A 26767-nucleotide genomic window follows, 5' to 3' on the forward strand; every position below is an offset into this window, starting at 1 on the left:
AGTAATCGAGAAGTAATTAGATATTGCTTTAAATTTATTATTTAATGCCTAGTAATTTACTTCTCCAAAATTATACTTATTTAATGTTTTTCCACATAAGGTTGATAAGACTGAATGCTAATGGGTATAGTTGATACTTTGATACACGCTTAAAAATTTATGGAGTAAAATAGGCGGCGACGCGGAAAATGTATATACTACTATGCTACAATTTACTTAATTTATAATTTTATAAAAAATTTAGCGCGCGTGACGGAAAGTGTTTTTTATGACAAGGACAAAATATACAACGTATAAAGTAGGACGTGAAAATTTAGTACGCCACGTGACTGCATAGGTTAAGGTGAAGATACTCTAACCGGTCGGCGGGAGATCAACTTTGCTCTCAGTTTTTATATGTTCTTCACATAAAACATGGAATTTGACTTATTATTCAATTTTATGTCAATATTTACCATCATTTTATTGATAGTTGTCACAATCATCACCGTCTTCCAAAAACTTAAGTAAGTATTTATTCTGTTTCCCTCTAATTACAGTCATGATTATATCATATTTTTTTTTATATGTTAGATTAAGATGGCCCATAAAAGTAAATTGCTGGTTTTGCAACAAAGATATAAAGATTTGGCGGCAACAACTAAATTGGTGGAAGTGTCCATATTGTGAACAATATAATGGCTTTTCTAAGGTAAGTCAATTTATTCAATTAATATTCAGTGGACCATATTATTCAAAATACATAAATTTATGATGTTGAAGATCATACATATGGCATATCCAAAAATTTTAAATCAATGTAATTTTATATTTAATGTATTTTGATTATTTCGTCAGGTTGAATTAATTGATTTATTAAATATTTTTAAAGCTATTGGGATATCTTAACATAAGAAACTACCTGTGTGATATCTTTTACAATTCCATATATGTTTTGGAATATTATTCCTATATTTTTTTCCATGTCAAATTCTAGAATGGTGATTATGCATATACTATACCAGAACAATATAAGACATCTTCACATGAAATGAAAAGGTATTGTACAATCAACCAAGGTACAACAACCAATCAAGGTGCAAATAATGGTCTGTGCAAACAATGTAACATGAATGAAAGTTTAAAAATATCAAAATTATCTGATTATGTACCTAAAAATGAAAGAAATTATGAATATGAAATGAAAAAGTTTAAAGATAGCTTAGAACAACAATACCCATTGTGTGAAAAATGTAAAAGTACAGTAAATAACGTATTATGTAAGCAAGCATTATGGCTTGCACAATATAAAATGTTGTTATTTAAACAAAAACCATTTTGTATAATTGCTAATGTAAGTATTGTAATAAAGTATATTACAACAAATAATAAGGTTTGTATGGCATTTCTTACTGTAATTGTTTCATTCTTTGCAGAATTCAAAATATTCTGAACAAATATGCAGAATAATTTCAACTATATTAGGATCTATGGTAGTATATAACATGGAATTCATATTCTTCCCAATTGGAGGATTATTTTTTCAATTTTGTGCCTGTTGGATACCTTCTACAAAAAAACAAAGTTCTGATATATTACTTATGTTTTTATGGATTTGTATGATTATACTCTTACCCTTTAAAGACATAAAATTAATTACAACAGATTTTCAGAATTCGTGGTTTGTTTTGGAATATATAACTCAGTATCATATGGTAAGCTAATAAATTAAAATAAAATATACTGCATTAATAATTAAATTTTAGTATATTAAATTAATCAACATTAATTATTTTTGTTTTAGATGATATTATTTATCTCAATCATAGGCTTTATAAATGTCATGCCTAAGTCTTATAAAAGTAAAGTAAATAAAAATATGTCATTTAAAAAAATTGGATCTTCTCCAAAAAATACAGTATTATTTGATTCATGTACAGCAACTTCAAATAATAAGCACAATCTTAATGTCAATGTTAAAATTGCTAATAATATAAACAAAACTGCCAGTAATTGGTTAACACCAAATACAATGAAAGATTATATGTCTCCTTATGCAGAAAATACAATAAATTATAAATCTACAATTTCCCAAAGTTTATTGTAAGCAATTTTAATGTTTTAATTTTTTACTAATTTTATGTATAACAAAAAATAAAATAATTTTTTATGTTATAGCACAAATGCGGCATCACAGTGTTCACCAATGTCTATTAACAATAATAATACAGTATTGAATTCTCCACCTGTATATAAGAAGAGTATGATAGAGAGCAATTACTCATTGAATGACAGTTTGAGGACATTAAGCATATTATCATTGGGCGAAGATAAACCAAAATATTCGACTAAAATGCCTAAGATTTTTGAAACGAAAGTGTATAGCACAAAAAGTTCCGAGCTTTTTAAAAAGGCTGGTAAAAAAAATATTTTATCACCACCAAAACTAAAATCAGTTATGCAAACATCCTGGATAGCTGGTGGTTATTGGCAGGAAGGTATAGATCCACCATCATTGTCCAGATCATCCAGTCAAAGTTCTGGCTTTGGTTCTGTGGGTTCTAATTTTGGCCCATCTAGAGAACCATCCATACACGAGTTTGATCAATGTTCAGTTATGTCAGATGCGACGCAATCCTGTTATACATTAAAGCAAACTAACAGTCCTGTTGGGTCTTTTTCTCAATACAGTCTTCAATCTCCATTGTCGGAATCAAGAAATCAAACAATTAATAACCAAACAATGAAACTTGCATCAACCAATCTTTATACGCCACAAACATTATTATCTCAAAATAACAAAAGAAATAATCCAACTTTTATAGATCAATGTTCACAAAGACAAAACATGGATATGAATGATATTAGAAGTCCTTCTGAAATGCAGCCGTTTCCTAGTCACGCCACTATTGTAACAAATCCCGTTTGGTTACCAGTTCTTTTATGTGGTTCACTTGTATTAAATATAATAGTATTATGTACTACTTTGTTACGTTAGACAGGGTATATCATACATTTTTTACGATCTTCCTAAATTTATATTTGTCACATACATTTATATGTATTTTAGTTATTAGTTACAAACTAAGTTAATCACTATTTTTCAAGCAATTGATTACTATTTTAAAAAATAGTATTTTAAAAATTCCTATTTTAATGGATAGTAATCAATAATATTTCAACCTATTTATAAATAAGCGATGTACTGCCAGTATAAAGTTTTCTATTGTTATCACTCACTTTTTTATTTCACATAAATAATTGTAAATAAATATTATTTTTTTTATACGCAGTTTATAAAGTATCAAATTTGAACAATAATGTTAAGTTGAACGCATAATAGTGGAAAATAGAATACTGGTTTGACGGAAAATTAATTATTGCAGTTCTAAACTGTCAACCTTGTGATAAAAAAATGTTCTCCGTGTGTGTTCACTAGTAAGATATATATGTAATTCAACAAATTTAAGAATTAATGGAATAATGTGAAATTGCGTTCACTTTGTATTGATAATATTTGATTTTTTTTTAACTTTATTATTATATTTGTGAATACGAAAAAGAGCTGTTTGAACACACAAAAAGTTATGTATATATATATAAGTAATGAAATTTAAAGTGTTCTGTGTATTTGTAAGAATATATATGATGTTTATTGTGTTACGATGTGATGTTAAAATAACTTAATAAAATAAATATTGTAATATCTTCAACCGAGATATTACATTTTTGTTAAAATTTGTAACAAATTAATTAATGGACAAATATATTTTATATTATTATATTCTCAATTTGCATGTGACACTGAATTTTTCACTTTTAATGGATGTAAACACTGTTCAGAATCTGATAATTTACGCTCAAAATGTCTAAGATCTGGCACATTAAAATTCACTTTTTGTCTGTGAAATCTTCAATGAAAATAAATATAAATCAAGATATATATTTGATAGGTTTAATTTAAATTAAATAATAACTTACTGAGTATCTTGTCCAATATTTAATAGCTTTAACTCCCCAATTTCTTCCCTATAAGTAGACCACCATTGACATTTGGCTATTCCTTCTTGTGAATTCTTATACAATTCATCTTTTAATGCTTCTCTTAAGCCAAATTGAGTTAATGTACCAAAACTTTTCATGAGATCCTGTTCAGGGACCCATTTCCTCTGTCTCCAAGTACAAAATATAAATTTTATAAAACATAAATATAACATTAAAGTACTGAGATAATTTACTTATAACTAACACAAAATGATATATACCTTGCATTATAAGATCTAATTTTTGGTCCTTTAAAACTTTTTGGTAAAATATTATAACACAAATCATAAGTTGTTGTCATATTACTGCAATATTCCTTTTTATGATCAAAAAATTGTTCTTGAGGTAAACCCTTACAATGAAATTGTATTTCAAAGTATTATTGTAAAAATTAAAAGTCACTTAAAAATTACATCATGTATCATTTGTTTTTTATAATTTACTTTACATTATATTTTATATATATATATATATTCATATACCTCCTGAATAAGTTTATTTTCCCACTTTGCAATTTGGTTTATTTCCCAAGTTTTATTAACATGAGGCTTATAATCTATCTCATATAAAGTTCTCCAATCATCGGGTTGGCTTATGTCACTTGCTCTACGCTCAAACCAATTACCTACCAATGTTTTTGATGTATATTTATTTTCACTTAATACTGGTGCACGATCAAGTTTACTCTTTGTAGGAAATAATTTTTTTCGTACATCTGTCAATGAGAATGTGTTGTCTAAACATTGTTGTTCCACATTCCAGTCCATAATATTCAGACCATTATAATAATGAAGTCTAATTGAATAAAGCAGTTCATTATTGCTTAGACTAAAGAGTAAATTAATATATATTCATATGAGTTTTATAAAATCAATAAGGAAAGTTGGATATTTATAATTTTGATATTGAATAAATGCAAATATACATGTGATATAAATTATTTTATTAAATAACTATGCTATTCAAGAATCAATATTTAAGTAGTATCTTATTAAAAAGTTAATGCAGCTATCGTCAATTATTAATCAAGTTATAATAATAAACTTCTTATTAATTTCAATTAAATATGGGTGTAAGTTAAATGTAATATAATTTATGGTACCTTGAAACTATGGCCTCTCTCTAACTCTGCATACAAATCTATCATCTAATTCTAAGAGGATTTTTTAAATTTCTATTTCATTTTATTTTCAGCTTCGAATGAGGTAGACCTGAATTTGATTGAGGGCTTTTGAAGAATGTTTATAACATGTACACAAGACATGCAATGAAAAAAGAATTTATTATTCTTTTTTATTATTCTATTTTATATAGTAAACCTACTTCGATACTTATAGGTTTCGCTATGCACCATCGAGAATCAATTATAGATCTTTTTTTTATTTTAAAACGCCGGTAATTTTGTTATGATGTAGAGCTTAATTAAATAAGCGCACGTATGGAACATATAATAATTTTTCAAATAAAGCATAGTGTAGCAAAGCAGGTGATACAACTACATGAGTTTGTCGCACTTTTTCTGTACATTTTTCGGTATGTTTCTAAAACAATGAAACGAATATCTACATCTGTCAACTTATTTATTTCCTTCACATTCGCATACTTCGTACAGTTTACAAAAAAACGGTAGCGGTTATAGACCTCCTCATTAACAGTGATTCTTGTTTTCCAGCGTGAATGTATCATTATAAGTTTAACTACTTCTCTTCTTTTCTTTACTATAATTTTAAACATGTTTGATGTATTACGAAAATAATAATAACTCTGATTTTTTCTATTTTCTCCCATACATACATCGGAGGTCTCCGATTAAAAGGATTTTTTCCGACAAGCATATGGATTTTAGAGGAGTTTTTTTTTTTTGTACAATAAAATTCATCAAATTTTTTCAAGCTCCATTGCCCGTTTTAATTATACGAACGAATCATACGAATTACAATGTAAAAAAAGAACATAAACACGTATGTCAATTCGAAAATTACGTGCATAATTTACATTATGCTATTACATAACAGTACTCGATTAGTCATCATCATGTTTCATCACTTTTTAATCATAACGAAGATTTATTCGATAAGTACCGTCCAATTTCTTTCTTCATGTTGAAAAATCAATAATGCCTTTACAATACTCTATAAAAATAAATGTTATTTAATAAGGAAAAAGTGGTCGATGCCCGAAACTCACAATCAAAGAGTTGGCTAAGCTGATATTTTATTTCACGATTCACTAGCTTAAGAAAGAAATTGAATCATGATCAAAAATTCAGCGAACACATTAATACCTTAGTTGAACAGTAGAATGAAAAATACATTATCGTATGACAATATTTCGATAATTGTTAAGGCTTTGAAACAGTAATATTAAGTGTATTTTGCATTAAATATATATACTTGTAGCCTTTTATGCGTAGGGCAATTTGCAAAAATTGTTTTGTTAATTTGCCAAATAAATGTAATAGTGTACGATTATATTTACATACATTTGACAAAAATATTTCAATAATAATTGCACTCATTATGCACCACGCACTTGTCTTTGCATATTAGCAAATACAATTTCACCCTCGATATCACAAAAGTTAAAAAACGGAAGATGACAAAAATGATCTCACATGGAAACATGATTTCTTTCGTTGTTGTCTACAACAACGAGAGACAATGATTCATAAAGAAAATGTTAATCTTTTTTGCCTACATACCGTAAGGAATCTATGCGTAATAAGATTCCAACGTATCACAAACAAATATTTAATCGCGCACATTTTACAGAAACCTATCTTAAATTAATATTGTTTAGAATTCTCCTGCTCCGGACAATACATCAAGTACGTGTGGCTCGTACATTTTTATCAGAACCATAAATAAAACAATTACAAAAAAAGATACATAAAAAGTACACATTGAAAAGCATTAATTATCGACAAATATGATTAAAGAATAGAGTTTTCTAAAAAATGCATGTGTATAACGTTACGTTCAATTGTTACACTGAAAAATAAAGAGATACATGTGTGAGCGAATTTTCGGCGGCCTGCAACAGGTTTTAGGAACTTAAGCAGACCTGTGCAAAAGCTCACTATTAGACGTACAGTATACATACATCTAGGTAACTTCCGAGCATAAGCTCAACATGAAGAAACGTAAACTAACACGTATATCTAAGACAAAAGATTTACCCTATAGGCCAAATTTCATTGGCCTACAGAACTTTAAATGTAGTATAAAAGCCTCTGATATAAACAAGAATAAGCGATAATAAATTAATTTAAATTAGATGAGTATATAAAGATTCATGCAATGAAAACTGTACTATAATAAAATAAATGTGAACGAGGATAGCGATGAAATTCTTCTGTCGAAAATGTTCATAAAGCCATTGGTTCTTGGACCTTAATAATATATAGAATAGCCAACAAACTTAACACTCTCGGTTAAGCGAGCTTTCTGGTCCGAAAAATCTGTTGTCACGAGTGTATTAATAGCAATGGAGAGAATTCTTACAATTATAAATACTTATAAGCCACGATCATTCCTACAGTTTTTTTCAAAGCCGCATGTCCAATCGCATTTCATGTCAGCGATACCTACCAAATCTTAAATAGTACTGCCTCATTTGTCGGGAAACTTCAATGTCGATAGCAGATTAATTAAAACTACTGTAGACAAGTCGATCAAATTGCATTAGTGTCACTTTCAGGAATTTATTTTCTATTCTATGATAATGGAATTCATTTGTCTTTTTAAAGACATAGGATATAGTATACAAAATTTTGATAGAAATAAATATTGAAATATTCTTCATAAGAGGCCTTTGCATGATTATTTGATAGACATTCACCTTTATTTATCGTGCATGATATTAAGTTAAATAATTTATAAAAATTAACTATTTACAAATCGATAGGACATGCAGCACTAATTTTATAACTTAATGCACTTATTTGCATTAATAAGCACATGCTTGTTTCGAGACAAATAAAAAGAACTGGCGGTGCTCCTTGCGGATATATTACGTCTATTACCCTTACTATATAGTTGTAACATTTATGGGTATCCACTACAAATTAGAGTCTCTGGAACTCTATTGCTTTCATTGATGAAAGCGTTCTTGCATTCGTTTTCTGTAAAAGTGAAGGGTTTGGCATTATGCTCACGATCACTGTACGCTGTTACCCATATCTGAATAAAAACATGAAAAAATAAACAAACATCAAAACTAATATCACCAAAAATATTAACGCAAAATTAACGTTTTATAAATAAAATCACCCATACTCACTTATTAAAAAAGAATTAAAAATTAAAATCAAAATTCTCGTAAGGTTTGTTCTTTTAAATAATCTTTCATTCTTTGTATGAAATTGTATGAAATTTATATTTAAGTATATTAGATAATATATTCCAAAATGTATAATATTTTTATCGATTCCTTTTATGCAAAATTGAACAAACCTACGATTTGTGTGTAAAAGTAAGAATATAGATACTTAATTATATGCATTGGAAAAAATGATATATAACAAAGAAAACTATACAAATTATTACTCACCACGATTTCCTGTTCTAATAGCATTAACATTGGTTAAATGGTGTTGACCAGCTCTAATTGGCTTAGCAATTTGCGCGCTAGGTCCACGACGAGCCAGATTCTTCTGTCTAACCGCTTCCTTGATTCTATCTACTTCATATTGATAACGTTTACGATCTCGCATTGCACCTTCTTTGGCATCTCGCAATGCTGTTTCCAGAGCTTTTACACGCTCCATCGTAGCTCGCAATCTCTTTTCAAGTTTGGGTAATTCACATCGGAGATCAGCGTTATCCCTCACAAGTTGTTTATGAACCTATTAAAAATATATAGATAGTGTTTTGATGGAGAGTATAATTACGACTTAAAATTATTCAGCGACCAAATTTGGAATTTTAATTACTGAATTTTTCAATCACGTACCTTCGTAAGCTGATCTAAATTATTCTCAAGGAAGGAAATCTTCTGTTTCTGTGTAAGTGATCCACCATCGTCTTCGTTATCTTCTGCGATCATAGTTTTCTTTATTCTAGTCTGAAGGTCTTGAACAAATAATTTGCGTAGATTGTGCAGTGTTTGAAGTTCTTTGGCTACTGTTTCCTCCAGACCTTTAAGATCTTTTCGAGCCTATAAAAATTAATTAGTAATTATAGAAATTTGGACTTTTAATTGCTCTATATCTTTTGTCAAATTTTTACGTACTTGTTCGCGGCGTTCATTAAGTAAAATTAATTCTTGCAATTTAACAGATTTGTTTGCTTCTTCTTGTTTCAATCGTTCATAATCAGCTTGCATTTGCTGATGAGCTAATGTGAATTTCTGGTTCAAATCTTTAAGTTCACTGATCAATTCTTGCTTCTCAGACAGTTCATCCCTAAGCGCTGCGACCTATATTCAATTAATAATAATATTTAGTATTGAATTATTCATAATAATAACAATAATATATAGTAATGTAAAATGTATATTTACTTGTTTCTGATGAGCATCTCGCAATTGATCCATTTGCTCTTCCAATGCTACTCTCATTTTCGTTGCTGCTTCCTTTTCTTCTGCTTTTTCTTTATTTGTAACTGCTTGTACTTGTTCTGCAGCCTTCAACTTGGCACATTCTTCGCGTAAAGCATCAACATCTTCCTCCAAAGCACGTTTACGTGCTTCCGCCACTTTCATTGATTCCGTTAATGTTTGCATACGAGCTTCATGTTGAGAAATTAATAAACGGCATTCAGCCAGATCTTTTTCATATTCAGCAACCTAAAATAAAATTGACCAATGAGCGTTATATTGTAAAAATCAAATATAATGAATTCAAAGAGTACGAAATCGAACGCTTACTTTCTTGTTACAGTCTACTTGGGAACTTTCTAATCCTTGGCATCGTTGTACTAAATTCTTCACCTCTGATTTCATTTTGCTAATGAATAGCCTTGCCACTGTGAATTCCTCTTCAAGTTTACCATTACTTTCTGTAGGTACAACCTATAAAATATGAGATTTGTAATACTTTATGTAATTGCATTATAAGAAATTCTTTAAACGATGTAGTAAATCAGTTTTTACCTTTAGATTTTCATCGCCACCAATAGCAACTCCAATTTCACCTAAATCTTTCAAGAAGTTTGCTAACATTTCTGCAATACGTTTCCTTTGATGTGCAGACATATCTCTCAATTGTTGTAATTCTGAAGCAGTACTGTTCAGTGTTGTTTGTTTTGCTAAAAGTTCTTCTGTCAAAGTTTCTGTTTCTTTCTTTTTAATATCACACTGTAAGAATGTATATATAATATAATAATATCCTTATATCTTTCAGTACAGATAATATAAGAAATTAGCCATTGACATAAGATACCTCTTGACACTTCTGATCATAATTAACTGCTAACTCTTCCAATGCTTGTAAAACTTCTTTTACTTCTTCCTTAGCCCGTTCATGTTCTTGCTGTGTTCGATTCACCTCCTGTTGAAGTTTCTCGTATTCACGCCTTGCAGTCGCAATTAATTCTGCTTGTTCATGAATTTGTTCTTTCAAGTTTTCAACATATTGCGATTGTTGATTAATCTCTTCATCCTTATCATCCAATTGCTGGTAAAGTCTTTCACGTTCTTCTTCTAGTTTCTGCCGTTCTTCATTAGATAAAGATCCAGCCATCAAATTGCCACCAGGAGTGGCCGGCATTGGACCATCATCAAGTTTACCTGTGGAAAGCATTATAAATTATATAATATATGTTACAACGTTCTCATTCTTATAAAGTAAATTGTATACCCTCAATGGACATATTAATTGGAGTTGTAACATCTGATGCTTCAACCAAATTAAATTGTTCTTCGAGTTTAACTGTTTCACCCTGTCGCCAACGAGATAATTCAGCCTCCAATTTTTCAACTTTTCCTTTCAATCTAGCTGCCTTCTCTTTCTCCCTCTCATAGCGACGCTTCCATTCTTCAGCCGTTAATTCCTCATTAACGCATACAACATTCTTTATAGTCTTAGCTCGTTTACCTAAGAAAATAATTAAATATATAATCGAGAAACTTCATATATTTAGTCAAGACAAAAATAAAGATCTCTTTTATTACCAAAATCTAAAGTCGACTTTGTTTCTGATTCATTGAAACTAGCTGGTGAACAACAAATAATAATCGTAGTTCTAGCATTGCCACCAAGAGATTCTTGCAAAATTCTAGTCAACTTTGAATCACGGTAAGGAATGTGAGTTTTATTTCCATCAGCTAAAGCTGAAATTACGTTTCCAAGAGCTGATAGGGATTTATTAATATTTTTTGCTTCGTCCAGTACAGTGCCTTCTGCTCCAGTTTTTGAAACCTAAAATATAATATAAACATAAAACAGGTATATTCTGAGGAGAAGGGAATAGATGTAATGATAGATTTAATAGAGTAAATGTAAGTCACCTTTTCTGAACCAGCTAAATCAACAAGATATAATTTTCCTGATAGCTTCTTCTGGTTTTCTAAGTTTTCTTGTTTCACGTTTATTAAAAATACAGAATGAGAACGTGAGCTGTGCTCATTCATGTTAGTTACAGCAATGTGCCTATTTGATTTTCCTTCTTCTATCACTTCAAACACTTCTTCAGGACTAGATACAAAGCGTTCTGTTGCACCTTTTACAAATGGTACTCGATTTTTATCTTCATGCACACTTAGATTCACTTTGGACACTGAGAATGAAGAACAATAAAATTATAAGTAACAATTTTAAGATTTTTCATGTTAGATATATAAGTAAAATGAATAATAAAGTTCTTACCATCAAGAAGATCTCTGATCTTATCCATGTAAATTTCAAAGTATGATACTTTAATATGGAATTCCAAATTCTCTTCCATGCCATAAATATGATTGAAAATGTCATTAACGATTCTGGGAATAATACCCTGTTTATTTGGGTCTCCAATAACACCTTCCATAGTGTGCGTTTTTCCTAATTCACACATAAATATTTTATTAGCAGAATCATATTAGAACTTAACTTTGATATCAATAACTAATAACACATATTTATGTATTTTACTTAATACAAAATTTCAATTTACCTGAAGATGTTTGTCCATATGCAAAAATAGTGCCATTGTAGCCTGCCAACACATCTGTGACAATCGATCTGGCTGCTTCATTGTAAACTTTATCTTGAGTAGCATTTGGCTTAAATACTTTATCAAAAAGATATACTTTTCCCTAAAATAATATTACAATATTAAATTAAAGAATATACGCTACTACGCAAAAGTTTTAGAAAATGAAGCGACATTTTGATAAACTTTCATATGATATTTGTACAATTTAAATCGTTCAAATTACATAGTTTTATTAATACAATTACGGATGTATTAGTACGCATTAGTTGATTATATGACAAAATATTTCATTATCCGAATAATGAAAATTTACAAAAATAAAAAATATATGTGAATTATTAGAGATACGCTCCGTTATGATAGCCGTGAGAAGAACATTTTTTTCCGTTCCTTTAATTTACGATGGCTATGTTCGCATATTTTTTTGATTTATACAAATATTTAGAATATATTATAGAATTACAGAAACATAAAATAGATTTTCTAGCTAATTCAAAGCTTCAGTTGAAATCACTTCGTTTTGAATACTTTTCGTGTGCACGTCGCATATTAGTAATAAGAGAAAAGACTTGAGTATAGCGAAGTGTTCTGAGAGAGTCCTTTTATCAGGAGAAGAGGCTATTCTGCAAGAGAAATTTTGAAGAAAGTGAGAACTTCTTCCGTTGTCTATAGCCTGTGATACATAATTTCGCAACTACAGGTAATTTGAAATGAGAAAGGTAATAATTGAGAATCGATTTTTGTAAACGTAATAAAAGAAAAATTATTCCAAAAGCAAAAATTGATAAATAATAAATAAAACTAATTTCGCGATTTGTGGAAAGTAGATTTTGAAGGTACGCAACTCTAAAAAAGACTTTAGTACGCTGAAAATCATCAACATTAATCACTAGAAGACTATATTACGAATAAATCTAAATTTGAAATTTTTAAATCCAAGCGACGGACTTTTGTTTGATTTAAGAATTAAATAATAATTAATGTATAAAAATAGAAAATGCTTCCTATGTAAAAGGAAATTGGACCGAAAACAACACAACGAGCAATTTGTTAAAAATAAAAAATTTTAAGAAAAAGATATTTGTGTATATTGCATAAACAAACGTAATCTCTGTTACATTAATCGAAACTATTTCATTTATGATAATGATCTTAAGTATCTAGCGAAGATATGTAAAAAATGTCTAGAAGAAATACTAAATACAACAGAAATGAATGTAATGGTGAAGTACCTATTGCTTGATGTTAACCTTATCGGAATACTATAGGGTGTGTTAGGACGAAAAGTACGAAACAAAAATATCCAAAATTACGGACAGAAGTGAAATATTACATAAAGGGAATGAAAGATAAGAAAGAAAAATAGCAATAGAGAAATTATTAAAAAAGTAATAATTGCTAAAATACCAAAATTAGTAAATATGATACTTAAGATACACATGGTATATATAGACGAAAAAACGACTAATTTTTATTGATTTTGGTAAAGTATAGAGTTATTATGTTTTTAAACATGTTTGTTATTATACATATAAGTAATTCTGTAAAATATAGCATTATTTTAAATATTTTATTGATTTCAATAATACTTTCAGGTTTTTATCAAATTTGGTTAGGTATCCTGAGACTTTTAAACAAAATGTACTTAAATAATATTCATTTAAAAAATTAACGACATAAGACAAATCTTTGCCAATTTTAAATAAGTAACAATACCTTAACTTTATTAAAATTCTATTTTTATCTTACATATTTCACGAATCAGTGTGAAACACAAATAAAATATTGTAGAGAAAATTATATATTACATATGTATTTGTAAATCCCTTTGAAATATGGAAGAATATAGGAAAAAAGGGGAACAATTGCACTCAATGAAGCTTTGTATCAGGAACCTTTTAAAACAATAGCGATATCTTTACTGAGCTCCAAGATCAAAAGACTTCTATATGAAATGGTACATTCACGAACCTATATCTACTTAAAAATACATGTCAGATTATTTCAAATTGCATGCTACAAAAGTAAAAATATCATTAGGAATAGTTTTAATTTCTATATACAATAATAAATTTAACAAATATTCATAATATATAATTATATATCTGTTTAATATTCTTAATACAAAATTATATACAATTACAAAAATTAAATTATTTGTTTATATAGAAGCAATAAGATTATAATGCAAGAAAGAGATAGATAGAAAGACAGATATTTAAAAATACTGACGCTATCAATTAAAAAAGTCCTAATCACTTAAATGATTTGATAATCCATATATTTATCTATCTTATTATAAAATGGGGATTTATTTATTAGTACAGCTGATAAAATCGTAATATATATAAAAATGTGTACATATATTTCCTGCAAGGGTATAATGAGGATAAGAAGGAATTAAGGCTATAGGTAGTGGAAATATTTTACAAAAATTTAATAATTATAAGAAACACAGGATCGTTCATTAAATTAAGTTGTAGCGAATGCGATCTCAAACATTTCACAAAGTTGAACTTGTGTTTGACGAATCTGAGGCCAACAACAATTTTTAACGCCACAAAATATATATATGTAGTTAAATTGACAATTGACCACCGTTGATGAACGAAAAAGAAGTTCGATCGTAGAGAATTCGGTACTGTATCTACTTCGAAATTACGGTTTAATCATTCGCTGAAATAGATGCGTCAACGTGAGGAAATCGTTCAGCTCGACGAAGCACCGATGGAGGCGGAATGAAATCTCCATTTCGCCGAAAATAACAAAAATGAATCATCCGGTGCGTCGATCGAAGGATTCCTTTAATCGGCGTTAAATGCATAACATGACGGTTTACAGATAGAATATACTGAATATAGAGAAGGACCGAGAGAGCAGCTGTCAGCTGTGCACGATGACATCACACGTAAGCTGAACACGGTTAACTAAATGTGATAACTAAAAACGAGAATGACGTGTGTAAAATCTACGTACCCCTATAGAGATGCAGTTATCCTCGCCGCCGGATGGGAATTTTACGATGAATTTCGAGCCAGCCTTCTCCTCGGAGTCGTTCAAAGGTCGAAATCTGCAGACTACCTTGATACTGTCCTCCGCGGCAATCTCACGCTCCCTCGGCGTCTCCATTGCCATATTTCGGTAGCTCGAATTCGTGACACGAGTTCCTTAGTTATTCTGATTAGTCACACTTAAAAATGATTTCCGATCTCTCGTAGGGTGCATAGGCGACGAGATGGTCGCGTGAACCGCATCAAGAACCACTACCGTCTTCTCTGTCACAAACCACAGCCCGTTTTGGAGCCAGCAAAGATGGCTGCCGTTGTTCGACGATTTTGCGGGTGGGTTGATTTGCGTGTGCAAAGGTGAGAATCAACGATCGTACTTATGTTAGACTGGTGAAGAAACATGGACGATATAAGGTGTGACACGCGGCCAGTCCTCTTCTACTAATACATTACTACTACTCTATATTGAAGCACGGAAGTGATTTTTTTGAATATACTTCGAGTACTCTAAAAACCAATCGATGAGAAGTCTAGACAAAGTTTAACGCAAACGCGTCGAACTAAACGTGCGCGCGCGCCGTACGACTTGCCTGTTTGCGCACACGAAACAGCATTGTCGGCGGATATCATACATACGTTGTCAGGGCTGTAACCTGCGTGGGCGTCGGATCCTTATTCCATTTTCTAGCCAAATACTTTTTTGGTCATATTGTAGGACGCTGATATTCCTCCTTGAAAATCAATTATAATTTACTTATAACGTTTATAAATCATTTGGTATATCTGAAATTTGGGTATAATGTCTGTAATTATTTTATATAACCTCTTTTTTTGCATAATACATTTTTCATTTAATTTAGTTTACAAATATTGCTTTCTTGTTGACTAATGCTTTAAGTCGTTCAATTTGAATCTAAATTTGTAATTATACTTTTGTAGGTTATATGACCATATTTTTTAAACAGATTTCTTAGTTTGCCTGATAAAATAGCGCGAATAATTATATTCATATTATATAGCTTCTATCAAATTATTCTTAATGAAGGAAGGACAATTGGATTTAATGTTTTCATCTTTAATATCGTTAGAAATTAATTTTTTATTTTTCTACTGCGTAATTCGTACTTCAGTTGCATTTAATAGTCCTCGATATATGAAATTTAAATTCTGCTATTTCTACAATTTACGAATGCATATTAAATTGGCCAATTTCAAGTTTTATGCTTCCTAATATCAGGATTCACAAATACAACTTGTAAGAAGATAATGGAATATTTTGATAATGATATTGCATCATTTATTTAGATATCAGTGTTTATTAAAACATAATCACAAAATAATATTATTATATTACAGTATTATATTAAAATAATATATATGTATAATAAACATTATATCTCTCGCGCACAAAAATTTTTATCTATCATTAACATATTTGTAATAACTGAAAATATGTGTATATCATCTATCCATATTCACACAATGAATTATGAATTTGTCGTAACAAAAAAAATACACAAAAATTTAGTATTATAAAAAGTTGTAAAAAGTAAATTAAAAAGTATATATTTTTTAGAACACATTATTAACATATCATTACTAAATTTCAAAATTTCTTTCTCTTTTGATTTTAAGAAAAGAAAATAAATATCATTTTGGTACTGGTATACAAGTATATTATCTGAAATATAAAATTTATTGTATGAAAATGTACTAAAAATATATATAAAAACCTTGGTTCTAATCCGTAATTGATTTTTTTTGCACTTTACTACGGTGCTGCCTTTCTTTACCCTCATTATTTTTGTTCTTACATCCTGTCGTGACCTTCATAACCTGACATTTATTGATTCAAACATTTCGAACAGATTTTGCACTATGTTCATGCATAGACTGCAACATTGTCTTCATAGAATTTTTCAACGAAGACATTTGTCAAATATCTTATATTTTCGCGAAACAAAGAATATTGGTATTTTATAAAATAAAACATCAAATTGATTATAAGTCGACCATGGAAAAATGCATTGGTATTGTCTTGTGTATAACCATTACATAATAATGAACATACATGTGTAACTATTGAAAACTTTATCGACAAACTTTCTTTGCTAGAACTATGAATCACCAACTCGATTTTGCGTTATTTAAGAAATAAAATTGTCAAGTACCGCAAATTTTTTTTAATTAGAAATATTTCACATTTAACCTGATGGATAATCTTTAACTTTAGATCTCGAAACGTAAAAATGTAATTGTACACACTTTCGGCATATATTTTTAGAAAATTGTATAACATGTCACGACTAAATTAGATTTTTTAGAAGATACCATCCGTTAAGTTTAAAGTTTTCACTTCCTTTGAATACCTAATTTTTCGTAAGACTGTAATTATTCTATAAATTAAAAAAGTTTGCTTATTATAATTTTCTTTCTATGAAAGTAGATTGGATATTATAAGAAAGGAAGAACAATGTTTAATGTAACATAACAAAAGAGGCACATTTTATTTTCTTTAACAATAAAGTAAAGAATGCTCTCACACAGTCATGGTTCATTGTAAATGTTATGTGTTATCTAATATTACAATGCCTGTAACTTGTACAGTATGTACTAAATAGTCTATAATTTGCCATGCTATATGACTAGTTTTACAGATAATATAAGGTGCAACTTATCTTCAACAATCACATAATATTAGTATTTCTATTTAATAAATATTGTTTCTATTATTACTACATTAATATTATTATTGTTATTTATCGACGTTGTTACTACTAACATCACACAAAACCAAACAATTACTTAAACGAAATTTTAAGATTAAATAATATATAAAAATGTTTTTCATATTTTATATCGTCATTCTTAATCGTGTTAATATTTTGCCGATTTTTATAGATATTTAATACTTCATTTTGAATTCTACTAGATAACAAACAATTTCATTAAATTTATTTTGTAATATAATTTTGCATCAGGAGAAATATAAATAAAGTTATGTTGTATTATCTCTTGCACATTACAGAAACCCTTATGTATGTGTTTTGTATATTATACATGCTTTCTTTTCTTTTAAGATGAGGAACGATTAAATGATTAAAAGATGAAAATTTTTTACATTAATGCCGCAAAAGCGAGATTAAAGTTCAAGAGGTAGACTAAATCTTGAAGTATAGGTCCATCTACATGCTCACCAATTCTTCAAGTAATATTATAACATTTGTTTAGTATAGTTTTTTCTAAAATTAGTTTTAAAGAATTGAATAAACGAATTACAAACGATGTCCTACATATTAAATAAAATTCTATAAAACGTCTATGTTAATATTAAATGTGAAATTAATAACTGAATGATGATTGATCATTCTTATTACTTTCATTGACTGTGTATTCTTCATATACTATTCATATTTTCATTGTTTATTCATTAACTGCTTTTCTGGACATTTTAAACATTCTTGATTAATACCAAATACTTGAAATGTTTATTTAGTATGAAGATAAATTATATAAAACACGTTGGAAGAATGTTTATGAAACGTCTTGATTACTTGTGAAAAGATATCACTAAATATGCAGTAAAAAGTTTTTGTTTTATAAACATTCTTTTTGCTTCATTGTAGAACTGCGTAAATTAATTAAGAAAATATTAAATAAATTGACATGGAATGTCTGAAAATATTAGAAAAATAGCAAAATTGAATATTTAAAAATACAGACTAGAAATCAATATTATACCTACAAACTAAGTAGATGACAGAATAAATTAGCTACATAGCTGCATTATATATTTTTATGAAATGCGATATTAAATGCTCTTCAATTTTTATAAAAAATTTGTAAAAGTATTTTTACAAAATATAAAGAAAAGAAGCTTTTAGAGAAATTATGCTAAATAAGTCGCTTATTTTTGTATCAATTTCAAAATCAATTTTTTCTATACCACATATATCTACAATGTTTTCCAAACAATTTCTAGAACTATAGAAGTTTGAACAGAAATAATTGCATATATTCATACCTAAGAATTTTTTCTTAATGTATTAAATCTGTAATTTTTATACAAGAAATGTACTACGCGAATCGTTATTTAGTTTTAATATAAATAGATTACAGCAATATGTATACAATATTTAAAATTTTCAAAATATGCGCAACTGTTTTTGTTAGATATTTACATTTTGATACAGTTTTGATTGTAGTAATCTAAAAATCCGATCATGAATTTTTGGATAGTAGAATACATTACCAATCTTACCAATCTATCTTTAAATCTGCAATGATGCTTTATTCAAATAACACGAACCTTGATGTTTTTCTTATATCATTATATATTTGCTGTAATCATAGCAAATTCTCTTACTCTATTCCAAAAGTATTTGTTTCTTCTACAGCCAATAAAAGCTTTTCATATAAAATTTCAGGCGTAGGATACGGTGGAAGATCCAAGCGATTAAAACATGTATGAGCCCTAAAAAGTTATCTAGTTTGAAGAATAGCATTATTGAATAAACAAAATGATACTATTAACAAATTTAAGAAACATTCATAGCATAAATATTATAAGAATTCTAATTGTTTTGTTCATTATATTAGTTTTAAGACAACTTTTATACCTGGGTAAACTATTTGGCCTTCCCCATTTTTCAATGCAAAATTTCCGTGGTCCTGTAGATCCACGTAAAGCTGCAAATCCTTCATATGGAATGCTTGATGTACCAGTAACGAATTGTAGCAGTCTTAATCGTTGTTCATTAGTAAACCGGCTTATACTGCTCCAAAACCATTCTACTACTGGATGTGCATCGTGATAACCACTTCTGTATTCTGTATGTGTTCTCCAATCGTTAAGATCAATTTCTGCCGCTCCAGCTATTACTAATTCTAATTCTCGTGCATCAAAAACTGATACTAATCGTGGATCTACGACTTCATAAAATCCACGAACTAGAGACTCCGTTTGTTCGGCAATGCCGCGCTCAAGTCTCCAACGTACAACTCTTTCAAGGTATTCCTTTTTATTTTTCTCCGTAACTGCAATGTTTCTTCCTCCTGGTTTTAGTTCACGTTCAGCTACTCGGCCCAGAAGTTCTTCCGTGACCGAAAAAGTTAATTCCAATGGTTCAATACTTATATCTCTTTCTTTAATCCACATTAAACTTTGATGGAATTCTTGATCTAAACTCTCTAAATCACTTAGACTTGCTGGTATTCTCAGAAGAGCTTTATAAAATGGTCTTGTAAAAAAGGCATCAAGCAGATATTGGTGAACTAAAGCTAAACCCAATACTCTGCCTGAAAACCTGAACCAATCATGGTAATTATCTACAAAAGCTGACATTGGCGACACTTGTACGGTATAAGTGTCGTTAGCAGAATATTCAAATAAACCGTAATAAGGATTAAAAAGTTCGCGCGACAGATGAAAGAAAAATTCACGGGATGGGCCACCATAATCCACACCTTCTTCCTCATCAAACATAATAACTAACTTGCTTTTTTGCAAGTCTTTTTTTGAAGCAGCCATAATACGAGTGAAAGCATCTTCCAAGAAATGTTCTCTTCTAATATGTAATCTAAATAAAATATATAAAAAGTGTATAATATAATAAATATATTTATACATTTTTTATATTGAAATATACTTACTTTAATTTTCCTGGACCTTGTCCATATCCTTTACTTTCTAGCTTCCTATAAAATGTTCTAAGTTTAGCTTCAAAATCTCTTCTATATGGAGCTGGAGCTCTAGCAGAAGCTCTTGTTAAGCCAGGCGAAGCATGCGGACTACCTAATGGAGATCTGCCTACGTTTCCAGGTACATATGACATAATTTCTTGTTCAAATAAACTGCAACAATAAATTCAATATTTTAATATTATTTCATCCTTTACCGCCTTCAGAAATTAGATTATTTTGTACCTTAATAATAATGCTAAAGGTACGTCATGTCCCAATCGTTGCAAAGCAGTCGTCCCTTCAATTCGTATCGTATTTACTTTCTCTCGAAGCGCAATATTTTGTCCTAATGCTGAATGTCTTTCTTTTAGGATATCCATTATATTTGGTTGGCGCAAAAAGGCAACAACTTTGTCGTTATAAGCTACAGGTATATCGGGTGTAGTTGTAATAGCTGACTGTTGTGGTCTAGGTGGAGGTACAGGTGCTTCATCCAATAATGTTCGTGTGTGAGTCGGTTCAGTAGGTAATCTTGGATCAATGAAAGATGTTGCTTTTCTTGCATGACAAATGAAAAATTTCTGAAAATATTAACAAGTGACTATCAGAAAGATTTCTCAAATAATAGAAATAATTTAAATCGTGGCATATTTACTTTGCCTGTTCTATCAAGTTTTGATTCATAGCCTCTTGGAAGTTCTTTAGTTGGATCGGAAAAGAAATTTATTAATGCAACCAAATCTCTATTATGTTCGTATCTCGGAAAAACTGCTGTATCTCTTCTGACTTTGCTAATCATGTGTTTCAAACTGGGATTACGATTATACAATTCCACTGCTTCTGCATGACTATGTAATACTGTGAAAAAATCGGGTCTCGTTAAAAATAATACTGGTGGACTCGTATTAATATCGAATGGTTCGTTTTCAATTCTTTCAACTCGTTCATTCGGTCGCTCCATATTCTCGAAATTATTTCCATTTGCATGTTGCGAACTAGACGGCTCGCGATCAATATTGTCGGGTCGAGAAATAGTTCGACGAACGCTCTGATAACGTCTGTCTAATTGCTGCCTTCGAAGATCACAGCCAGTGTTCCGTGTTGTTAAATTGGGCCTTTGCCAAGTTGTCGTTCGATTAATATGATCTATGTAGAACACCCGACCATGACTATCGATTCTTGCTTCCCATGCTGCGATAATAATATATTCAATAAAATTTTCTTATTTAATTACATTATTACTATATTATTATTACTATAACATTATATATATATAGATATAGATATAGATATATATTATATATATTACTATAACATTATTAAAGTTATGCAAAATGTATCTTACATGGTGGCAAAGGTTCCTCAGACGGTAATGATACATTAGATGTTTGACACATTGGTAACGGACGCAATGGCTTTGGACGATGTGTAGGTGTTGGTGGACACTCTAATGGATTTGTTAAACCAGATATTGGTCTTTCTAATGGTCTAGGCGGCCTTGGTGAACTTAACAGCGCTATACTTTTTGTAACAGCTCTCCGCGACTAAAATATTAAGGGGATTGATTATAACAATGTAAATACGGAAATCATATAAATATAAAAAATTGTAAAAACTTTATATGAAACATCAATATTCACAAAAAAACATTAAATACAAGCTAAAATTACATTATATGCTTACCAATTAACTGCAGTGCATATATTTCATTAAATTACCTTTGAATTAGAAGCTTCATCAACATCTACAATTTCAAATCCAAAACAATCTTCAGGGTGCAAGGGTGCAGAATATTTTTGAGGATGTCTTTTGGGTAATTCTGGTGGGCCAGTTGGTAAAGCATTACTTCTATGTAAAAGTTTGTGCGTTACCCGTGGTGGTAGTGGTGGAGGATTTGGATACAATGTTTCATATAAACCTTCAGGAAATGAGAAGCCTTCTGTACTTCGCCACAATTGATAATATTCCACACCTTCTTTTGTTACAATACCATTTGTATCACATGGTCTCTGAAGTAAAATATATTTTATAAATTGTGATTTTAAAACAATTCTACTTTCAACATGTTTTATGCTAAAATTTAATTTCTAAATTTGAAGGAGTGTAATATTAATCTATTAACAATTTCGAAATGAAAATCAAATTGCATGTGCATATATAAAAGTGTAAAGGAAATATACATATTTGCATATATAAAATATTGAAACTTGTTTGATTTGAGGAAAAATATGAAACATTTAGTACATGAGTAAGATTAAACATTAAAAATAACAATAGAATGCTGAATTATTTGAGTGTCATAATAATAAATATTTATCAAATTTTAATACAGTTAAAGTAACTGCACCTTTTTGGTCCCATTATGACCTAGAACTGCTTGCTGTGATTCTGTATCAGAATTACTTGCATCACTACTGTTTGAAGAACGAGGTTCCATTTCAATGCCTTGGGCTTCTTTAGTTGATGATGGTTCCAATAGTGCCACAGCATTTTCTTCCAACTCATGCTGCTGAGCACTGGCAGTTTCAGATAAATTTTCTAAAATTGGCAGTTTAAATGGTTTTTTTGTAATATCATTACAATGTACTAAATCTGTTAACATGTTTTGTGATTTTGGCACACTTTTAGATGTGTGTGAACTACCAGCTTCATTTAATCTGCTTAAATTTTCACTTGTACTCTTATTATTATTTTCTGTTATACTTAATGATTTATGTGTATTAACAATATCATTGCTATGTGTTTCACTTATTGAAGTGCTCAAAAATTGTAATGGTTCATCAGAACTGCATGAAGCTATACCCTGTAATGGTAAGCTACAAGCATCTTTCATAGAATCTCTGTTGTGAGTACTAAATTGAGAACTAAATTGTTGTAAAACATTGTCATCATTATTGTTATGTTTGTCCCCTGTATTCTGTTCATATTGTGATTCTGTGCTACTAGATTGCAAATCTTTGCTAAAAAATTGTTTCTTTCTAATCATGTTTCTAGAAGATAAAGGCAGCTGTTCTACAAAACTATTTACCTTTCCAGGACTACTATCTATACTTGCCAGGAAATACTTTTTTCTTGTTAAGTTTTTATGAGACAATGATAAATGTTTTTGTCTTGAGTTTTGTGCAATTTCATCATCCAACCTACTTGAAACACTAGCAATATCATCAATTTCACAACCCGATGCTAATGCAGCTGCACCAGCATTCTTGGAAATTACACTTCCTTTATTACATTTTGATTCAGAACATGCACTTAATTCTTCAAGGGTATTCGATACCTGAATATTACTTGTTTTATCAATTACTTCTTCATTAGAAGATGCTTTTTGTTGCTGTAATTCATTTTCATTTGACATACAGTTAACATCTGATGACGAAGAAGGATTCTTATCCTGTTCTATAAAATCACTTCTAACATCAGACTTAATCACTTTTTTATTACTATTTCTTATGGTATTGGTTTCCACATGATTTACCGTAGCTGAAGATTCTTCACTTGTCACGCCAACTGTTAATAACGTAACAGATTGTTCTTCAGGTTCATTTTCTCCATTATCTTTTTCAGAACCTATATTTTTAACATTAATCTCAGATGGCATTTTTTAAAACATAGTACCAATCAATTATATTTCTTTATATTGCTGTAAATAAAAATGAAATAAAAATGTTAATAAAATAAATAATAATTAAATTATATGAATAATTTTATCATATAATAAAGCCATTGGTGCAATATTGAAGGTAGTCTAATGAATAAAATTGGGACTATATATTTGACACAATTCTTTGTGAACTGTACACTAATTTTTATTGTAATAATTTTATTCTAATACTTTTATCAGGAATTCACAGATTATAGCGATATTAAAAAAAATTTGTTTAGTCCGATACAGAACAAATATTGAAATATGCACATATCAATGTATATTACAATTGTTGCAAAGCATGTAACGTATCCAGTATTAAAAATTCGGCACTTATATTATTCAAAATTGTTATGAAAAACTAACTAAAAAAATTTATTACAATTTCCGTTAATCACATATAACGGAACAGTAAATAAGTTATAGTTCGTTTTTGTGATACGGTACTTTAAAGGAGATAATTATTAATACTTCAAATTTTGCACACATTAGTAACATCAAATCGTATTGAAATATTAACACATTGGTACATTTTACCTGCATATGTTACATCGTCTCAAATATCTCAAATGAAAAGCCCCGGTAAAGACATTTTACGTCACATTTACATATTCATTTACTCTCCTTGCTCATTATACGAATTCATCAAAGAACGCTTTGACAGAAAGATATAGCAGACTGTATCTGGTAACTTTTCGTAGCGTTACATACATAGACTATGCTGTCACATACACCTGATTTTGATGCTCATTTGGGGAATTTGGTGTTGGATTGTTTCTATGAAGCGTTAAGGCGCTTTACTCGCGTTTTGTAAATTGAAAATTAAATAAAATTAAAAACGATTGAATGGTATGAAAATTAAAATAAAAGTTGCAATTATTTTGTTAGATAGTTATCTCTACGATGTAAATTGAAGAGAATATCTGACTAACTTTACTTGAACAGCAAGTATTTATAGTTTCTTTTTGTGTGTCACTAAATAAGGTATCACTAGACGCAATACTTTATTAGACGACCGTGATCCAAGTTCAACATAACCTCTTTTGTTTGGCGTGTAGTAAGAAACGGTACGTAATTCAACAGAAAATCCGAAAATTTATTAAAAATCGTTCGTGTAACATAAAATATATACATATTAATTTAATATGAATGAATAAAGATTGATTAAATACATCATATTTTTAAAAAATAATTTACTGTCACAATTATACGATTAAAAAATATGTGACAAAATGTGTTGTTATTAATTTGCTTCTATAACTGTATATCAATTAATTTACATTGTATTTATGTCCTTAGTGTACAAAAATGGCTATTCGACCGGTATACAGGCCTAAAATTGTGAAAAAGAGGACGAAAAAGTTCATTCGTCATCAGAGTGATCGTTATAGTAAATTGAAGGTTTGTTTTTTATATCGTTTATTATTACTTATCAATGTCAATTATCAAAACTGATTTAAAAATGGTAACAAAATAATTCTTCAGAGAAACTGGCGTAAACCGAAAGGTATTGACAACAGAGTTCGTAGGCGCTTTAAGGGACAATATTTGATGCCCAACATTGGTTATGGTAGCAACAAGAAAACTCGTCACATGCTACCAACTGGTTTCAGGAAAGTTCTGGTACACAATGTTAAGGTAAAAAGAATTATTTTTCACTCATAAGTCAACAATTATAGATAAAAAATTGTACATTCTTATATATCAAAAAATGTGTAACTTGTATTTATATTTTGACTTATTTAATAAATCTTTATACTGAAGTGATTCTGTATAATAATTGTATTAATATTTATTGTTTGGATGGTTTGTAGGAATTAGAAGTTTTAATGATGCAAAACAGAAAATTCTGTGCTGAGATTGCTCATGGAGTAAGTAGTAAGAAACGTAAATCCATTGTTGAACGTGCTCAGCAACTTTCAATAAGGGTAACTAATGGCAGTGCAAGATTACGTTCTCAAGAAAATGAATAAAAACACATTCTTACTTGATTTAATAATAAAATATTTAAAGTATGTTTGTTTTACTTTACATTTTTCTCCTAATATTTACCAATCCATAGTGCTATCACAGATAAATGTAATTAAGACACAATACTTTGAGGCACAGAAATTGAAGGAAATTTCAAAAGAATTGATGTTTCTTTGTGTAACTTAAAATGGTACAATATAAATATATCTATGCATTTTTATAAAATAGTTTTAATATGAAACATAATGTATACATTAATTGATCTAATTAATGCTTCTCTTAATCCTTTTTCTGTTATGCTTATT

General features: G+C 29.3%; 5 protein-coding genes across 9 annotated transcripts in view; 2 read left to right on the forward strand and 3 right to left on the reverse strand.

Moving 5' to 3' along the window:
* LOC132907266 (large ribosomal subunit protein eL32) overlaps positions 1-26506 on the forward strand; it is a 258415-nt gene extending 231909 nt beyond the window's left edge. The window contains exons 1-4 of one of the 2 annotated variants that reach the window (XM_060960200.1): positions 25419-25558; positions 25791-25892; positions 25977-26129; positions 26306-26506. In XM_060960200.1, the coding sequence (XP_060816183.1) occupies positions 25800-25892; positions 25977-26129; positions 26306-26464 (405 nt within the window). In that variant the 5' untranslated portion in view covers positions 25419-25558; positions 25791-25799 and the 3' untranslated portion in view covers positions 26465-26506. Of the gene's footprint in view, positions 1-25418; positions 25559-25790; positions 25893-25976; positions 26130-26305 lie in introns of those variants that run through there. The other variant, XM_060960202.1, reaches the window with a different exon arrangement.
* Positions 106-3732, forward strand: LOC132907245 (uncharacterized). Its single transcript, XM_060960153.1, has 6 exons — positions 106-506; positions 574-691; positions 977-1333; positions 1416-1694; positions 1784-2082; positions 2158-3732. The coding sequence occupies exons 1-6, from the start codon at positions 415-417 to the stop codon at positions 2975-2977; spliced, it is 1965 nt and encodes a 654-aa protein (XP_060816136.1). The 5' UTR covers positions 106-414; the 3' UTR covers positions 2978-3732.
* Positions 3733-4640, reverse strand: LOC132907267 (uncharacterized). The gene is made up of 3 exons (XM_060960203.1): positions 4245-4640; positions 3961-4152; positions 3733-3890 (listed from the first exon to the last, which is right to left on the reverse strand). The coding sequence occupies exons 1-3, from the start codon at positions 4322-4324 to the stop codon at positions 3767-3769; spliced, it is 396 nt and encodes a 131-aa protein (XP_060816186.1). The 5' UTR covers positions 4325-4640; the 3' UTR covers positions 3733-3766.
* Positions 5287-15762, reverse strand: LOC132907238 (kinesin heavy chain). 3 transcript variants are annotated; one of them, XR_009658130.1, is made up of 15 exons: positions 15135-15762; positions 12117-12258; positions 11831-12004; positions 11473-11741; positions 11137-11383; positions 10823-11059; positions 10406-10752; positions 10117-10320; positions 9892-10035; positions 9526-9810; positions 9256-9441; positions 8977-9180; positions 8575-8869; positions 8305-8477; positions 5287-8204 (listed from the first exon to the last, which is right to left on the reverse strand). XR_009658130.1 is itself a non-coding variant. In XM_060960132.1 (14 exons), the coding sequence occupies exons 1-14, from the start codon at positions 15291-15293 to the stop codon at positions 8070-8072; spliced, it is 2970 nt and encodes a 989-aa protein (XP_060816115.1). In that variant the 5' UTR covers positions 15294-15761; the 3' UTR covers positions 5287-8069. The 3 variants fall into 3 exon arrangements, 2 of the variants coding, with proteins under 2 accessions (XP_060816115.1, XP_060816116.1); XM_060960132.1 differs by lacking the exon at positions 8305-8477 and having other exon boundaries at positions 5287-8146; positions 15135-15761; XM_060960133.1 differs by lacking the exon at positions 8305-8477 and having other exon boundaries at positions 15135-15761.
* On the reverse strand, positions 17643-25197 carry LOC132907233 (E3 ubiquitin-protein ligase HECW2). Of its 2 annotated transcripts, XM_060960119.1 has the most exons (9): positions 25029-25197; positions 23196-24488; positions 22567-22857; positions 22194-22392; positions 21504-22039; positions 21092-21429; positions 20819-21019; positions 19786-20745; positions 17643-19640 (listed from the first exon to the last, which is right to left on the reverse strand). In XM_060960119.1, exons 2-9 carry the CDS (start codon positions 24444-24446, stop codon positions 19529-19531), a joined length of 3888 nt encoding a protein of 1295 aa, XP_060816102.1. In that variant the 5' UTR covers positions 24447-24488; positions 25029-25197; the 3' UTR covers positions 17643-19528. The 2 variants fall into 2 exon arrangements, with proteins under 2 accessions (XP_060816102.1, XP_060816103.1); XM_060960120.1 differs by lacking the exon at positions 22567-22857.
* Positions 26507-26767: the final 261 nt, after the last annotated feature.

The sequence above is a fragment of the Bombus pascuorum genome, chromosome 5, assembly GCF_905332965.1.
Source record: "Bombus pascuorum chromosome 5, iyBomPasc1.1, whole genome shotgun sequence".
NCBI classification, from domain to species: domain Eukaryota; kingdom Metazoa; phylum Arthropoda; class Insecta; order Hymenoptera; family Apidae; genus Bombus; species Bombus pascuorum.

Bases quoted from the DNA above. Each gene is read 5' to 3' on its own strand.
- LOC132907238 (XM_060960132.1), bottom strand. From the start codon at position 15,293: ATGGCAATGGAGACGCCGAGGGAGCGTGAGATTGCCGCGGAGGACAGT. The intron at 11,060-11,136 runs GTAATAAAAGAG...TTATTTTCTTAG, and splicing joins AAAGTCGACTTTAGATTTTG to GTAAACGAGCTAAGACTATA. The intron at 9,811-9,891 runs GTAAGCGTTCGA...ATTTTATTTTAG, and splicing joins AAGTAGACTGTAACAAGAAA to GTTGCTGAATATGAAAAAGA.
- LOC132907233 (XM_060960119.1), bottom strand. From the start codon at position 24,446: ATGCCATCTGAGATTAATGTTAAAAATATAGGTTCTGAAAAAGATAAT. The intron at 21,020-21,091 runs GTACAAAATAAT...TTATTGTTGCAG, and splicing joins CCTTTAGCATTATTATTAAG to TTTATTTGAACAAGAAATTA. The intron at 20,746-20,818 runs GTAAGTATATTT...TATTTTATTTAG, and splicing joins CAAGGTCCAGGAAAATTAAA to ATTACATATTAGAAGAGAAC.
- LOC132907267 (XM_060960203.1), bottom strand. From the start codon at position 4,324: ATGACAACAACTTATGATTTGTGTTATAATATTTTACCAAAAAGTTTT. The intron at 4,153-4,244 runs GTATATATCATT...TTGTACTTGGAG, and splicing joins ATTAGATCTTATAATGCAAG to ACAGAGGAAATGGGTCCCTG. The intron at 3,891-3,960 runs GTAAGTTATTAT...TTTTCATTGAAG, and splicing joins AATATTGGACAAGATACTCA to ATTTCACAGACAAAAAGTGA.
- LOC132907245 (XM_060960153.1), top strand. From the start codon at position 415: ATGGAATTTGACTTATTATTCAATTTTATGTCAATATTTACCATCATT. The intron at 1,334-1,415 runs GTAAGTATTGTA...CATTCTTTGCAG, and splicing joins CATTTTGTATAATTGCTAAT to AATTCAAAATATTCTGAACA. The intron at 1,695-1,783 runs GTAAGCTAATAA...TTTTTGTTTTAG, and splicing joins ATATAACTCAGTATCATATG to ATGATATTATTTATCTCAAT.